The sequence below is a fragment of the Vanessa cardui genome, chromosome 3 (genome assembly GCF_905220365.1).
Source record: "Vanessa cardui chromosome 3, ilVanCard2.1, whole genome shotgun sequence".
NCBI lineage: Eukaryota > Metazoa > Arthropoda > Insecta > Lepidoptera > Nymphalidae > Vanessa > Vanessa cardui.
The window spans coordinates 5,305,942-5,321,796 of record NC_061125.1 but is presented as its reverse complement, the minus strand read 5'-3'; the positions used below and the strand labels follow the sequence as shown (position 1 = coordinate 5,321,796).

At 29.6% G+C, this 15,855-nt stretch overlaps 2 protein-coding genes across 2 annotated transcripts; one reads left to right on the top strand and one right to left on the bottom strand.

The window, feature by feature from the left end:
- Positions 1 to 519: 519 nt before the first annotated feature.
- Positions 520 to 2,609, bottom strand: LOC124543714 (circadian clock-controlled protein daywake-like). Its single transcript, XM_047121988.1, has 5 exons — positions 2,462 to 2,609; positions 1,978 to 2,203; positions 1,703 to 1,833; positions 1,265 to 1,420; positions 520 to 740 (listed from the first exon to the last, which is right to left on the bottom strand). The coding sequence occupies exons 1-5, from the start codon at positions 2,520 to 2,522 to the stop codon at positions 589 to 591; spliced, it is 726 nt and encodes a 241-aa protein (XP_046977944.1). The 5' UTR covers positions 2,523 to 2,609; the 3' UTR covers positions 520 to 588.
- Positions 2,610 to 7,457: 4,848 nt separating this feature from the next.
- Positions 7,458 to 11,414, top strand: LOC124543713 (ribosome production factor 2 homolog). The gene is made up of 5 exons (XM_047121986.1): positions 7,458 to 7,586; positions 7,661 to 7,876; positions 8,645 to 8,918; positions 9,530 to 9,671; positions 11,111 to 11,414. The coding sequence occupies exons 1-5, from the start codon at positions 7,564 to 7,566 to the stop codon at positions 11,398 to 11,400; spliced, it is 945 nt and encodes a 314-aa protein (XP_046977942.1). The 5' UTR covers positions 7,458 to 7,563; the 3' UTR covers positions 11,401 to 11,414.
- The last annotated feature ends 4,441 nt before the right edge of the window (positions 11,415 to 15,855 follow it).

Sequence of the window (15,855 nt, the reverse complement as noted above, 5' to 3'; positions counted from 1 at the left end):
AAGAATGACCATATAAGTATGAATATATAAATGCATTCGAGATTTTGGTGTTTTTAAACTTTCGTCACATTGCTCTTTTTATATGTGACTATTAATTAACAGTAATAAAAAAAAGGTTATTTAAACATCTATTTTTTGTGATAAGTCATCACCGTAAATTGAAATGAATGCAGCAGAAATATTAGCCATTCCTTACATCGTTGATGCGCCAACCTGGGTAGCCTGTTAAGTCTTGCGTGTTACACTAGATCACTCACTATTCGAATCACAACACGATACGTTAATATTTCAATGTTAGAAGAACCTACTGAACTGCGGAAAAGATTTTTATCGTGAGATTGAATACAAAGGTTCTAGAGTAATCTTAATCATTAAAAATGTTATTTGAGTTCATTATGCTGTCAAAAAGTAAAACGAAACTAGTGAACTCTATCTAAAAGAAAAATCAAATTGTTTTTAAAGATTTGTAAGAACTAGATGAGAATGGCTTTAATCAGAAAATATCAAACAAACACAATATTATTGTTATATAACTAACCCCTTTATTTTTATTAGTTTACAGATTATAATCATAACAATTAAGAATATTTAGTGCAAAAACAGGTCCTCCAAAGGATGCGAACGTAAGTAAGTACGAACTGCATTGAAAATTTTATCGTTGAACTTATCAAACATTTGTCTCCCATACAACTCAGAGATAGTCTTCCAATTGTGATTAATGATAGTATGCATTCCAAGACCTGAAAAAAAACAGTTATTTTATTTTAAATATCTACCAAATATTTTGTCCATTGTACTTTTATTAAAATATTGTATGCACTGCAAACAATTAAAGTTAAAAAAAGTTAAAAAAAAGTAACAAGCAAACTTTGAATTGTCATCGTCATCTTATCCTTTTTTATTTAGGTCAGTGAAGTTTAAAACACGGTATCCAATGGTATATTTATATCCGTAGAATTCTATGAACTAAGTAACTAGCGACCGTTTGTTTGATGTTTTCTTTTTCCCTATATTATTAGCATTGTCTCATTTCAAGAAATCACTAATATTCTTATTTAGCCCTCCAATTGATCTTAAAGGGTAATCTGCTCCGTCGATCGTATAAGCTGGATATTAGTAATTCCTCTTACACTATCCACCGCGGGTTAAAAAAGGTTACTTACATATAAATAAACCGAAATCAGACGGCAACAAGAAATTATTTAATAATTAATACTTATCTTGTACTACTTTTTTCTATCAAATATATTGTTAAATATCTTACTTGATATCTTGTCGTTGTCATAAAGATTAGCCAAATGAAAATGACCACCGCCTTTTACGTCATACCAGTATTTGTATACCTTCAGGTTAATGATATTCTGGCCTTGTTTGTTCTTTATTACATCGAAAAGCATGACCATCTCAGTTAGAACATTACCTGTAACATAATCAAAGGCTTATTTTAATAAGCAATACTTTATGTGAACTTCATTATTAGTGTCAGAAATTGAGCTTCAACTTCAGGAGTCATTATGTTCCCAAATTTCACGGAGTTATTCAAACGAGCAATGTAGTATGGTGAATTTAAATATAGGTACAAAATTATTAAATTCACATTGTTTTTATTATGCACAAATATTCGCTTATATTTACTGAGTGACTTAACCGCCCATTTGATTACAGTTTAATTTTATAGTATATAGAATAGAATGAAGCTCACCGTAACTCATGGCGAAATCTCCATGTCCAAAAATAGGCAAGCCGAATAAAAGTCCACTGGCTTTATACAAACTCTTTATTGATAAATCTGCATGGAAGACTAGTCGCATTATACGTGAATGTAGATCAATACTAAAAAAAAATATATTTATTTAAAATTCGAGACAAACAATCGAATTAAAAAAAAGGGTTATTATATAAATGATCAAGATATAATTAACAATATTTATTATACAATTTCGGCCACTGAGAATACTATAGCAAAACAAAACCCACCTGACTTTGTCAATAGTTGCTGTTTTAAATCCTTCGATATGGATATTTTTCATATCAAACTTAAGACCTGCTTCATCTCTAACATTAACTAAATCAACGAACATAGGATCTAATCGCTCTGTGCCAATTTCATGAAAACCTGCTGTAAAATTAGGTGTTATAGCCTGCGCACGCGCCGTCAGACAGGCCGAGTCCCATATAGAACATTTATTATGAATCGCTGGATCTAAAAAAGAAAACAGATTTTTTATACATACTTAAAAAAAAACACGACATTTTTTAAAATTCATTTTCTTAAATAATATAAAAAAATTAATACATTTTAACGTCGGCCGGGTGCCTCTTGAAAGCTCGCATTCGTTTTTATTCAATAATTAATCAAACAAAAAATAATAGCAGTAGTAGTCAACTTCAATTTTAAAAGACCCTAGGAAGATTTTTAGTCGTCTTTATGACGTAACAAAAGTTTTAAAAAAAAACTTACGTGATCCATAATTCAAGGCAATTTGAATAAAAAAGATTAGCGTGAAACCAAAAGCCCTCATAGTGACCGTAGGGTACCGATGCGACTCACAACTGTTCAATTACCACAAGTTCTTTGCTTTATATAATCATTACATACACATACTTCATTGAGGTAATATGATTGTAAATAAGATTATAATTAATCATATTATATACATAAAGAATCTTAGGGTCCTGTACGCTAATAAAATTCTGAATGTCTTTTAATGCAACATATTTTAATCTATGTAACTAATAAATCTTTGAAATAACAACACCCTAAGTCACACCTTCCCTTATTTATTTCGTTAAGTTCGTTAAATTTCAAGTCAAATATAGTTTAGGCATTGTATAAATCTATTCTTCAGTGGTCATATGATATAGAGAAAGTTTTCCTTATTATAAATCAATATATAAAATGATATATAATTAAAAGTGTTTATTTATTAAGGCCCATTATTAACACTAATACGCAATCAAAATTAATATAGGTGTAACACAGCAGTGTGAATATTTTAGAGCACTTTTTATTTTATGTTATATACTTAAAACGGTTAAATTGTACACATCTCAATGAAAGTATACATTATAACACAAAAAAACTACAAAGCACGCAATAAATTTAAACATAGATTTCCAAAACAATAAGAATTAAAACAGCAATACACAAGAAAAAAAAATCTCTCATCTCAGTCTCAGTTCTCTCTCCCTTCGAAGAGGAGGAATACCTTATTAGTTAGAAATAAAATTTAATTATTATAACTTCATAACATAATATACTATTATTCTATTATAGTAGATACTACCCGCTTAACCTGTTATTATTTATTTATCGTCTTCATCTGCAAACATAATGACTGCGACAGTGTGTAATAAAGAGATGAAACGCCAAATTTCAGACCATGTCATTTCAGAAAGGACCTTGAGATTAGGCCTTTTATAATTATATATTATATAAAGTTTTTAGTGTCAACGTTATATGAATGATGCGGTATTATGTTATAAAATTAACATTGTTATTTAATCATTAACTAAGGGTCAAAGGCGGGATATGTTTGGTGTAATATATCATTCACTACCGTCATGCTTCCTACGTGTTATAATTCATCGAAACATTAATCATTCTAAGCTTCAAAATAGCGCTATATAAACTTTGTTAATCAAACAAGTACTTGATTTTATTATTTTTATTAATTTTAATGAATGAAAATTTACACTATATTTACACAAGTAAATAAATGTAAAAAATATAGTAGTCTAAATAACTATTGAATAAATTTGTTCAGTATCAATAACAATCAGTCTGTTGCACCTTAGAACTGATAATTCTTTGATTAACAGCTTGAAGCTTGCGTCCGACCAAAGACCGGAAAGAGACGCCAGTGAAAGCGACAAATATGCTCAGGTAGACTTTTCATTGTCAGCGCTTTTGCTGTGAGCTGTAAACGTGTGAGATTGAGATTTCGTATGTCAAGCAGCCTGAAGGAGTCGAATTTCAGATCAAAATGAATCTAAAATAAAAGAAACATGCTACAAACAAAATATACTACAAGGAATAAAATATCTTAGAAAAATAATCAATTAAAAATCGGTAGTGTAATAAAAAGGACAAGAACTTTGAAATTGTTATTTATAAAGTTCATTGTGTCAATTAATGAAGCTACCACCGCTTCGGAATGGGTATTCTACTAAGAAGAACTAAGAAACGCTCTTGTACTAATTACAGTTAAACTTGCTCTAATCATTTTGCTCCCAGACACAAGTAGTGTCAAGAAAAAAGAGAAATTATCAAAGTAACATAAGTATTACAAACAACATTTCAAATAGAAAAAAATTCTTATTTATATAACACCTACGAAAAGAATGTGACATAATTAATTATAATTGTAATAATTTATAATTGCGTAAATGACGAAAAAAGGCTAGTACAAACAACACACAACATCAGCCTTTCTTTAGAATGTTGTCTTATCTGTGTATTCTTTCGAACTGCCATATTATAACGATCGGTTAATCAGTATAGATTATAGAAATTGAGGTATAAAAGTGCCATCTAGCGGCGATCTGCATACAAAATAGGCATTACAATCATAGGCTATTTGACTGATTTTTAAAATCTATTTTATATTATTTAGTAGAGGTAAGGAACCCAGTAAAATAATTTTTTTTAATTTCTAGTACATATTTGCCGAAAAATAGCATATAAAAATTCCATATTTAAATAACGCGCGAAAACGCTACTTGGACAATATGGTGCTGCAATGGGGTCGCTGACGTCACTTAGCTGTATTTTAATCTGTGGTACATATAGTAGAAAGCAAGGTTTACAACAAAGTGACTTCATCCTAAGCCCGACTAATCAGGAGCGTTTTGTGTCACGTGACAAACGTTTGAAAAAATGCATTTTTATTTATTGATTTTTTAATAAATTAAATATTATTTTCAAGTTTCGTTAGTAAATAACCATTTTTAAACTCATAATATACACTGATTACAATAATTCACAATTTATTTTTCGCATTGTCAAATAGCCTATGCAAAATGAAAAATAAATATATACATACATCTGAACTGTCACTGTCATAGGTTCTACGATGTCTATAAGCTTCAAACAATTAAAGTAACCAACAACAATTTTGATATCCTACCCACGGAACCCTCAAGCAATCTGTACTTTTTAATTTACTATAAATTAATATTGCTTTTTTATTAAGTCTTTATTAGCATGTTTTTGTGAAAAAATATTATGTGATTTTTTCTATCAAATATCTACTCTATTTAATACGTAAATATCGCACTTAACAAACTATAATTAAATCAATCAAACTTTTTATGTAAATTGATATTTCGTAAGTTCGTAATAAATTAGATTGAAAAACAACGCTCAAGGATGAAAATATTTGCTATTTTGTTTCATTATTTTTGTATGTATAACTTAAACGTTTTATAAAGATCCTAATGCAAATATAATACGAAATTTAAAAAAACCTTGAGTGACAGCTGAGTCCACAGAAAACACTGTATTGTTAGGAAATATTTTCTTTACGCTCAATATAATATTTACAATAGCTCATCTATCCGCGTGTCTAGCTTACATGTCATGGAATATTTCCATCGGTACAGATAGAGATACCATAAACTAATACTAACATCTAACGAAATGACTAAATTTTCACTACAATTCTTAATTCAAAATATTTGACGGGAGTCTGGAAATCGGTTCACCTCGTGGTAAGTGGCCATCACTGCCCATATACATTAGCGCTTAGGACAAATATAAATCATCCCTTACATCGTCAACACCCTAGCAATGGTGGGAACTAAAACGATATTATTTATTGTAAGCCTGTACTGCCTCACTGATATATCAAGTCTGATCACAACAAAGCTAAGTATTGCTGTTCGGAGTCAATCATGAGGTGAGAAGCCTTACCACGAAATAGTCGCACGAAAGCTACAGTCACATAAATTGACATAAAGTGCCCATGAATATGACCAATCAATAATATTATTACACTTGATTTATCCGTAAATCTTATAATGTTAACTGACATGCGACAACCTAATCCAATTACATCGCAGTAATGATAGTTATAGAGCAATACTAATGGGATTGTCTACATCCAATTGTGATTATATTAGCTCGACATCGTGACGACTACATGCTATCGATAATGTTGGTAAACAAGGTAATCAAGGATTAAGTAGAAATATCACTTAACTATGTTGAAAGCGCAATATTATATAGAGTATAGTTATATCTCATGGAGTGTGCCAGGTTAGAAGATGTTAGAGTGCCAATTTTTCAGAGGCGCACTTTGTACACTCATCTCTTGTAAACCATTGAAGCCTGTTAGCACAGGCCAAGCAACTAAAATATTATGCAAACATAAATAAAATAAACTTTCACATGATTAAAATAATAGATTTGTCGGATACGCAGTGAGAATTTATTTTGAGAAAAACTTTTAACATCTCTCGGAAACCAAATTCGAACCTCCAAATCTGCATCCGCATTTCCTAGCGTCTAAATCTTTAAATACCAGATTACATTACAAATTAAATAATGGCGTAAATGGAGCAGAATCGGATTTTTCCCAGAATTTAATTTTTATTACAGGAAAAAACCAGCAACTGTCTAGTCCAGACATGAAAAGTATATTCACGGCCACGTCCAATTCAACTCAAAAATATTTTTACAATAAAAAAGCTTTAAAATACGTGGATTTTGTAAGTAAGTTTATTGTTTACTATAAATTAGTAGATATACACCATGAATTTACATATAAGCGGCGACAGAACCAAAACCTTACATTCATACCTTTCGAATTACATTATAATAATTATGTATACTCATGTTATTTGAACTAGTCTGGAGACAATCATATTCTATGATTCACAAGATGTGCAATCAGTTAAGCTGCAGAACGGTTGCCAGCTGCCAATAGGCAGTTGCGATGACCGCTGCATCAATGATTGACCGAAAGCGAATTATTATAATATGGTTATATTATTTCGTCATTACTAAAGAGTAGTAATTTTCTTTCTGAACATATGAAATTATGAAGAAATAATGGAGGACACAAAGTAATGTTTCTATCTCCTCGTTCGATTCGTGGGACAAGAAACGCAGTAGCAAGAGCAACTGAATTACGATAAACGTATAATATATAGTGAATGGTCGATGCCCTCATCGATATATCTCGCTGAACTAGAAGTAGAATTCATGTTTAATATTTTAGAGTTATCTGAAGGGTATGAGCATTTTTATCAAAAACTTATTTTTTTAAATATACAATATAAATAAATACAGACTAACTATCAGAAACATAATTATTCAATAATACTAGTAGTTCCTATAATTATTGCCGGAAAAAAATTGTTGTTGTAACAACTAATTCAAAATTTAGCACTGACCTTTATTGGTCATCTGTATGGCTGTATGATTAGTACCTTTTTGAAGAAGTATACATGAAAATTAAAAAATGACAAATGCCAATGTCAATGTCAGTTGTCAATGCCAACTTCTAATTGAAAAGCTGCTCAAATAGCACGTGTTTCTATTATAATACAACAAATAAAATGGGTGTCATACAAAGAATAAAGTAATTATAACAATTTAAATATCTAGTAAGTAAAATAATTACGTAAACATTAATTTGTTCCAATTATTTTACAGAAAACCCACAACTCGTAAGGGTAAAAAAGTTCTATTGTCCCGGGAACCGAAACCAATAGAAGGTCCTAAGCAAAGCATTTTTCTTCAAGCTCGCAATCCATCCGAGAGAGCTAGAAAAGTTTTGAAAGACCTTTATGATTTAAAGAAGCCAGATGCAGCATACTTAAGCAGAAAAAATGATTTCGTACCATTTGAAGACGCGACACTTATTGAAAAGTAAGTTTTAAAATATATTTATGAATAATATACTTATAACTTATATACTTTCACTGTATAACACTTATTTTAAACGATTCATTTGTTCACTCACTGAACCAATTATGGTGTGCTTAACATCATAATTAGTTTAACGTCATTCCATTCAATGAAAAAAAAATGCCCAAGAATATTTTATTGAGAATATAAGCTTTAAAGTAGTAAAAGTTTCAGAACATTATTGTGACTATTAAAAGTAACCTCAAATTATAAATACAGTGTTAAACAATGCATATTCTGTTAAATGTCCAAGTTTGGTCTCATAAATTATTTATCTGAGCTTAGCAATTCTAAATATTATTACAGTCTTTTTAATTTCCTCATTTATCAGCATAAGCAATTGACAGTTACTTTACATCTAAAATTATATTCTAAAATAACTAATAAAATATATTAATTAAGTATATTTTTATTGATTGATTCTGAAAAATATCTTTAATATGGTTTTCATCAATAAACAGAGTGATTTAAGAGGTAAATTTTATATATATAACCAGTATAACACATTCACATAATTGAGCAAGCTGATGGTTTAAATTTTCAAAGCTAGAAAAGAGCCAGAATTTTTATGTTTATGTTTATCTTTTAATCTATAATTTACATAAGTTACTATATCCGCATGATACATAAACAGGTAGCTATTGAATAATAAAAGGCACTTTGGATGATTGCGCGTTGATGATGTCACTTATATTTAAAGATAATATAAGATTTTGTTTGGTGTTACAGATTATGCTACAAGAAAGATGCGTCTTTGTTTGGAGTCAGTTCTCACAGTAAAAAGAGACCTCATAATATTGTACTCGGGAGGACTTTTAACTATGGCATATTAGATATGATAGAACTTGGAGCAGAAAACTTTAAAGCCATGTCAGATTTTCATAACATGAAAGTGTTGGCCGGTATAAAACCTTGCCTACTTTTTAATGGACCTGTTTGGGAATTAAATCAAGATCTTAAAAGATTGAAATCCCTCTTTACTGATTTCTTCTACAGAGAAAAGGTAGTTAAATAATAATTATCTATTATAATTTTTTTAATTAACACAATATTTGTATGATTATGCCATTTATGAATAAATAATTATGATCTTGCTTGATACTAAACTTGCCTAGAAACTACTTTTAATATCTGATTAATTATATTAAAGGTATAGTAGTTAAATAGATTGTGTTTTGTGTGAATCGACAATGTCCTCATCCTCATGAAGGTGTTACATCCCTTGATGAATGATCCACCATAACAGCAGGAACATTATAGTAGATCATTCATCTTTGAATCTAGAACACAAGCTAAATGTCATTATATAGTGATAGAATCTGTGTTGATATCTTTTTTAATGATATAGGCAGACATCATATCCCATAGATTATAAGACCGACAGAAATATTAACCATTCCGCACATTGCCAATGCATTACCAACCTTAAGAATTAATATGTTATGTCCCTTGTGCCTGCTGTGCCTTGTGGCTCACTTACCCTTCGTACTGGAACACAACAATATAGTACCTATCTAAATAGGCTTGCACAAAGCCCTACTTCTTATTACATATCTCATGATTAATAAGTAATTGTAATAAGCTTTTCTAATTAAAATTATTTTCTTATTTCAGGTTGAATCTGTCAGACTGCAAGGATTAGAACATGTTCTTAGCTTTTCAGCGACTGATGATGGCATGATTTATTTACGGTCTTACAGAATCCATCTGAAAAAAAGTGGTCAAAGAACTCCAAGAATTGAACTAGAAGAAATAGGTAATTATTGTTTTTTATCACTATACTATATTAGGAAGAGGGAAATTTTGTTTATTTCATCATATTATTCAAAGGTAATAGTTATTAGTTTCAGAATATATGTGCCTATACTCCATTTCAATGAGAATAGGAAACAACCAAAACATACTGTACTTTTCAATATTACAAGTGTTTTGTTGATAAATCCACTGCAAGAACTGTTTGTAGTAAATCACTACAAACAGTTCCTCATTAATATATCTTTATTTGTATTACAACAATATTTCACTTAATTACGTAAATCCACCGTTTGAGTTGTATTTGTGTTATTTATAAGTTAATAAGGTTATTTGCGAATAACGATGATCCAAATCAAAACTAACTAACTAATTTTTATTTAAGACTAAAAATGCTGCTAGCTATAAATTTGAATATGTACCTTATCTGCAATTTATATAAAATTTATTTAAAAAATAACATAGAATTATGATTAAAATTTGGTTTTAAAATATATTGTTCCTTAGCATTATCCAGACACTCAATAATTTTCTCCTCACTAGTGTGACTCAAATGACATATCATTATAGAAAACCTGTTACTAGCAGCTTTGCTTGGGACAACAACAAAACATAAACATAAAAAGAAGGATGTGTTGTGCAATATATGTACTATATACCTATGCCTAGAATAAATCTATTAATATGTCTATAGTAAATATTATGTGGTTGGCAAATGTTTACCATAAATGTGTATCAACATGAAGAAACTACTTATACTATATTTATATTCTTATTACCTCTTCATAATTCACATGTTTTAATGTGCCAAACTAGTCAACAAGTATATGGAACTCTTTCGGTAAATGTTGATAATTCAATAAAATAAATGACGCGTCTATTAAAATATGGAGTGAATTATGAATATGATACAAGTAAACAGTATTTTTTACTTAAATTAATATTAATTTTAAGCATACAAGATAAAATTTACAATTTTTTTATTTATTAATACCAGCAATGAAATGAACTTGAGCAAATTTGCTTATTATATTCAAAATAAATGTTTTTATTTACATTTCATTTAAAATATAATTATTGATAATGTGTTGAAAGTTTATAAAATTTAAATGTCCCTGAGTGTGACAGTTTGACATCATTAAACATATTTAAAAGTAAAGTGCAGCTCTATCCGCAATGTTGCCTGATACAAATAGTCGTATATATCTACAGAGCAAAATTAAATTCGCGATAATAACTTTTTAATTTATTTGTGCCATCATAATAATTTAGATTCAAATTAATTATTTTAAAATTCATTCCGCGACACTGAAAACAACTATAAATAAAAAGTTTGTTTTCAGAAAATCGTAGGCCTAGTTCACACTACTGTTCACATCTTTGTTGTACTATACTCAACTCTACATATACTATACTTCAATAAATTTTGTTTTTTGCTTACAGGTCCTTCAGTAGATTTTAAATTGCGTAGAACCAAGTTAGCATCTGCCGATTTGTTCAAGGAAGCGTGTCGTATACCTAAAGAATTGAAACCAATTGCTAAGAAGAACCAATCTACAGATGCGTTTGGAACTAAACTTGGTCGTATTCACATGGGTAAACAGGATATTAACAGACTACAAACCCGAAAGATGAAGGGTTTGAAGAAGTCGATGGAAGAGAAAAAGCAAATGCTATTAAAAAAGAAAATGGCAAAGAAAGAAGCAAAGAAAGGGGCTATGTTAAAAGCATAAACTTTTATTATCAATTTTTTTCGTTTTAATTACATTATCTCCCAAGTAAGATAATAATTAAACTATATTATTACAATACGTACAACTTTAAATACGACCTTTTCTTCGTACGTTTATTTTTCTTATGAAATGCATACTTCCGGTAAACGGAAAAGAGGGGATAAACAGTTTCTCGAACTGTATAACTTTAATAATGAAAATGACAAAATTTACGTTTGTGGTGACTAGTATGGATTTATTTCGCTTTCTAAATCAGAAGGTAAATTATAATAATGAAAAATTGTATCCCGACACGAATGGCACATAATACTCGAAAGCATTATTCAGATTTCCACATTTTCACAAATAAATCCCAAATACTTTCCGCACTAATAAGATAATGGCTTTTAAAATTAAATGTCCGTGTTCTTTCTTCGTAACAAGTTTAGGAACGCAATACTATTTCATCAGTTTTCATTAATTCCCTTAGTCAATTTTCCGCAAACAATCTCGAGTTTCTTAACAATCCAAAATTTCAACCCTTAAATCCAGATAATGGTTGTAATTTACTAACAATAATTACTCAGACAATTTAAAAAACCATTACACAATTTTGTTTTCTTATTGAATAATCTTTCGATAATAATCGCGTAATTATTTATAACACGCCGTAGTCCACGGTGACACGCAACAGTTCCAATCATCCATGTAATATAGTTTTACGAATTAATTTTAAAGTTTGATTTATAATGAATAATATTAAAATGTCAAAATCATAATATACCCTATACTTTATTCAAGTAGGCTTTACAAGCACTTGAGTCGTCATTTAACAAGTATTTTAAATGAAGTCTCAAAAGTATTATCACATAATAAAGACGTGTTAAATAAAACAAGTCTCAAACACTCAAGCTTAAGTATTTCTTTTCAACCGACTTCAAAAAAGAGGAGCTTATCAATACATCTGTATTTTTTTTAATAAAAGTCTTTGTATTATTGATTTTGCTCCGAGCAGAGTATTGCCACGTATGACAGCTTGTGGTAACGTATAGTATATTTGGGGTTTTATTATTATTTTATATATAAGTCTAAAATAAAAATAGTTATTCCTTACCACAGCAGCTATCTGCCAGTGAAGGTCCCGTCATAAACGGTCCAACCGTTTCAAAGATCAGCCGGAACAATTTTATTTTTAGTAAAAGATAATATAATTCTTTATTTTATTTTATTTTATTTATTTATTTATTCGGGTTTAACAAACAGCGTCACAATAGGTCTAAATACTAAGCTTAGATTTAAAAATACATAATTGTGAAACCAACACCGTTAACCACAGATTACTACTAAAGTTATTGAGAGATTTATTTGTAAAATTTATTGTTTTAAATGTTTTAAGTATAGTATATCTCCTATATTTTTATATAGGAGATTTCTTTTTACATACAACTGGCTAGAGAAAAAAAAAACGAAACAAAATAGCGCGATGTCGAATTAAACCGCCATTAATTTTTCTTTTTGGACGCGGACTGTAGTACGGTCGATATTGGCGTGACATATAATTTGTTAAAAGTGTTATGTTATTTGTGTTTAATTTGGACCTGTAAGCTAATCTGAGTAAGTAATTTACTTCATTATGTATGATTTGGCGAGTTATTTCTGTTCGAAGTTAGGACTGTTTTTATTTCTTTGTACGCTATTTAAACTAATTACTAATAAACTAATATTATTTCTGTACGCTAAATCTACAATAAGTATACATGAACTACATATTTAATCCTAGATAAGTAGGTAACTATATCAATCTTCCTTAACCGTTGTCTTTTTCTATTAAATGCAAGTAAAATAATACATTTTGTAACCGCAAGACTTGGGTTTTCCTTCCGCAAAACGTTACAATTATATACATAGATAAAAATATTAAAAAGTGTATTTTATTTCCAACAAAATTATTCATACTACAATAGGTACATCTAAATTAATTACATGTGTCTGAATGGTAAGAGCAGAGTTGGCCCAGTGGTTAGAACGCGTGCATCTTAACCGATGATTGCGAGTTCAAACCCAGGAGAGCATTGCTGAATTTTCATGTGCTTAATTTGTATTTATAATTCACCTCGTGCTCGGCGTTGAAGGAAAACATGGTGACCTGCATGTGTCTAATTTCATAGAAATTCTGCCACATGTGTATTCCAATACGGGTTGTATTGGAACAGCATGGTGGAGTATGTTCCAAACTTTCTCCTCAAAAAGGGAGAGAAGGACTTTGTCCAGCAGTGGGAAATTTACAGGCTGTTGTTGTTGTTCTCTGAATGGTAGGATATATTTACAATCATATTTTATCCACAATAAATTTATAGTTTAGTGAGAATGCACGTGGTCCAATGAACCATTTCAGAACATTTGAAATATTATCGAACATTGCCCAATCAAGTGCAACTCAGTTTCCATGTACTTCATTTGCATTTATAATTCATCTCGTGCTCGACGGCGCAGAAAAACATCGTGAGGAAACCTGCATGGGTCAGATGAAAATTTACCAAATGTGTATCCAATTCGTATTGTTAGGATTGGAGAGCAAAACCTTTTAGTATTTATTATTATCTATGTATTTAGAGGCTGTAATTGTGCTTGCATAGAATTTTAAAAATTATCCCAACGTATTTTTATAAACTTACAATAGTTGCTACATAAAAAATAAGCATTATAAAATAAATCATTCGATTTTCTATGAAAACTCTCGTGAACAAAAACACCGCTAAAAAAACATCTAAATAATAATTAAAATAACTGAGACTGACTAATCTGACTAGCTCCGTCAGCTGCCGTCAACCAATTACAATACAAATTAAAGAAAAATAATTATCTTTGATTACAGTTTCTGAAACGGGATGTTAATTTATCTTTTACTGGATTGAACGTAAAACGAACGAACGTAAAACGAGATTAGAATGGTCTTTTTACAAATATATTTGATTAGGTTTTGACATCTTTATTTTATATTATAACGAAAATTTATATTTTGTAATGTATAAAAAAAACAATACGTATATATTTAGTATGGACTTAGGTGTATATATATTTTAGTCATACGTATTACGGTTGTTTGATTTTTGTTTTTATACATTATTTGTTTGGCTTTTATAATTATTATCTAAACTATAATTTAGTATTCAACTATAAAAGAGCTTGGTGTGTTTGCATTATAATATATACCTACTCGATATAGATACAACAAATAATATTGTATTGTTGGATAACGGTTTTAAAACAATATTGAAAAAAAACGACATCCGACAACACTATGGATATACCTATAATGTAGTGTACATCTAGGGTCCTCTCTACTACACAAACGATTAACAATTTACATCAAAAACATTCGCATAAAACGATGTGATTATATTTATATTGCTGGAATGTCCTATGAACTCGATCTGGAAGACTCTTCGAGATAAATTGTATTTTTATTTGTATCCCACAAAGACAGGTTTTGACACCGCCTAGTATTTAAAGATATGGTACAAACAACAAACAAACAAACAAGTCCATACGAATCATACAAGAAAATAAAAAAAAGATTTTTATTATTTCTTATGCCGGGGACAAGCTGGTATTTAAATAAAGTAAACTTCGGGTCTTACCCGGTTTATCCTTGTATAACTATTTTATTATTGTTCACAAAACATTTTAGCTACCAGTAAAATTGTTTCTCATAATATTTTCACAAAACGTATCCGGTTATAGTCCAAAAAACAGTTTTTTTTTTTAATACGTAGTATTAATGTTATTTTTTTTTAAATTAAATGTCATTAAAAATAACAAAATTTAATTTAACTCACGCCGTGCAATAACTGGAATACCTATTACGAAAAAAAAAAGTTAGCTTCGGGTCTTACCCGGGTTATCCTTATATATCTATTTAATGATTATTCACACCACGTATGAGATAATACATTGATATAATTTAAATGAACGCTGTTACAATATTACACAATCTTGTAGTTTAAAAAAGTATTTATCAAATGGAAAACAATCTTCATCGCTAGTTCCAAGATCAGTAATCTATAGATCATAATAAAAGTTATATTTTTAGCATACATCTGCGGTTTTAAGTATTAATTTTACTTTATATCAGAAAAACTATTTTGCCGCTGTCGTCGGTTAATCTTATTTTATCTTTTGAAATCGAGTTTTACAATTCCCACGACCGCTTATATGCATTCAGAATTTTTAGTAGAAAAATATTTTCATAGTTTCAACCAAGAAAATGTTAAGAATATGTCTTGTAAAAAGTATTAATTGTCTTTGATTAGATCTCTATGCCGGATACTCTTACATTAATTAACACGCTCTGGGACAGTAGACGCATAAAGACGTCATAACGATTAGTAGCTAGCACATAAGTATTGTATCTATCGTACCTACTGTCCCTGAAGGTGCTTATACGTATTAGAGCATACTAGACTAAAGACTTGT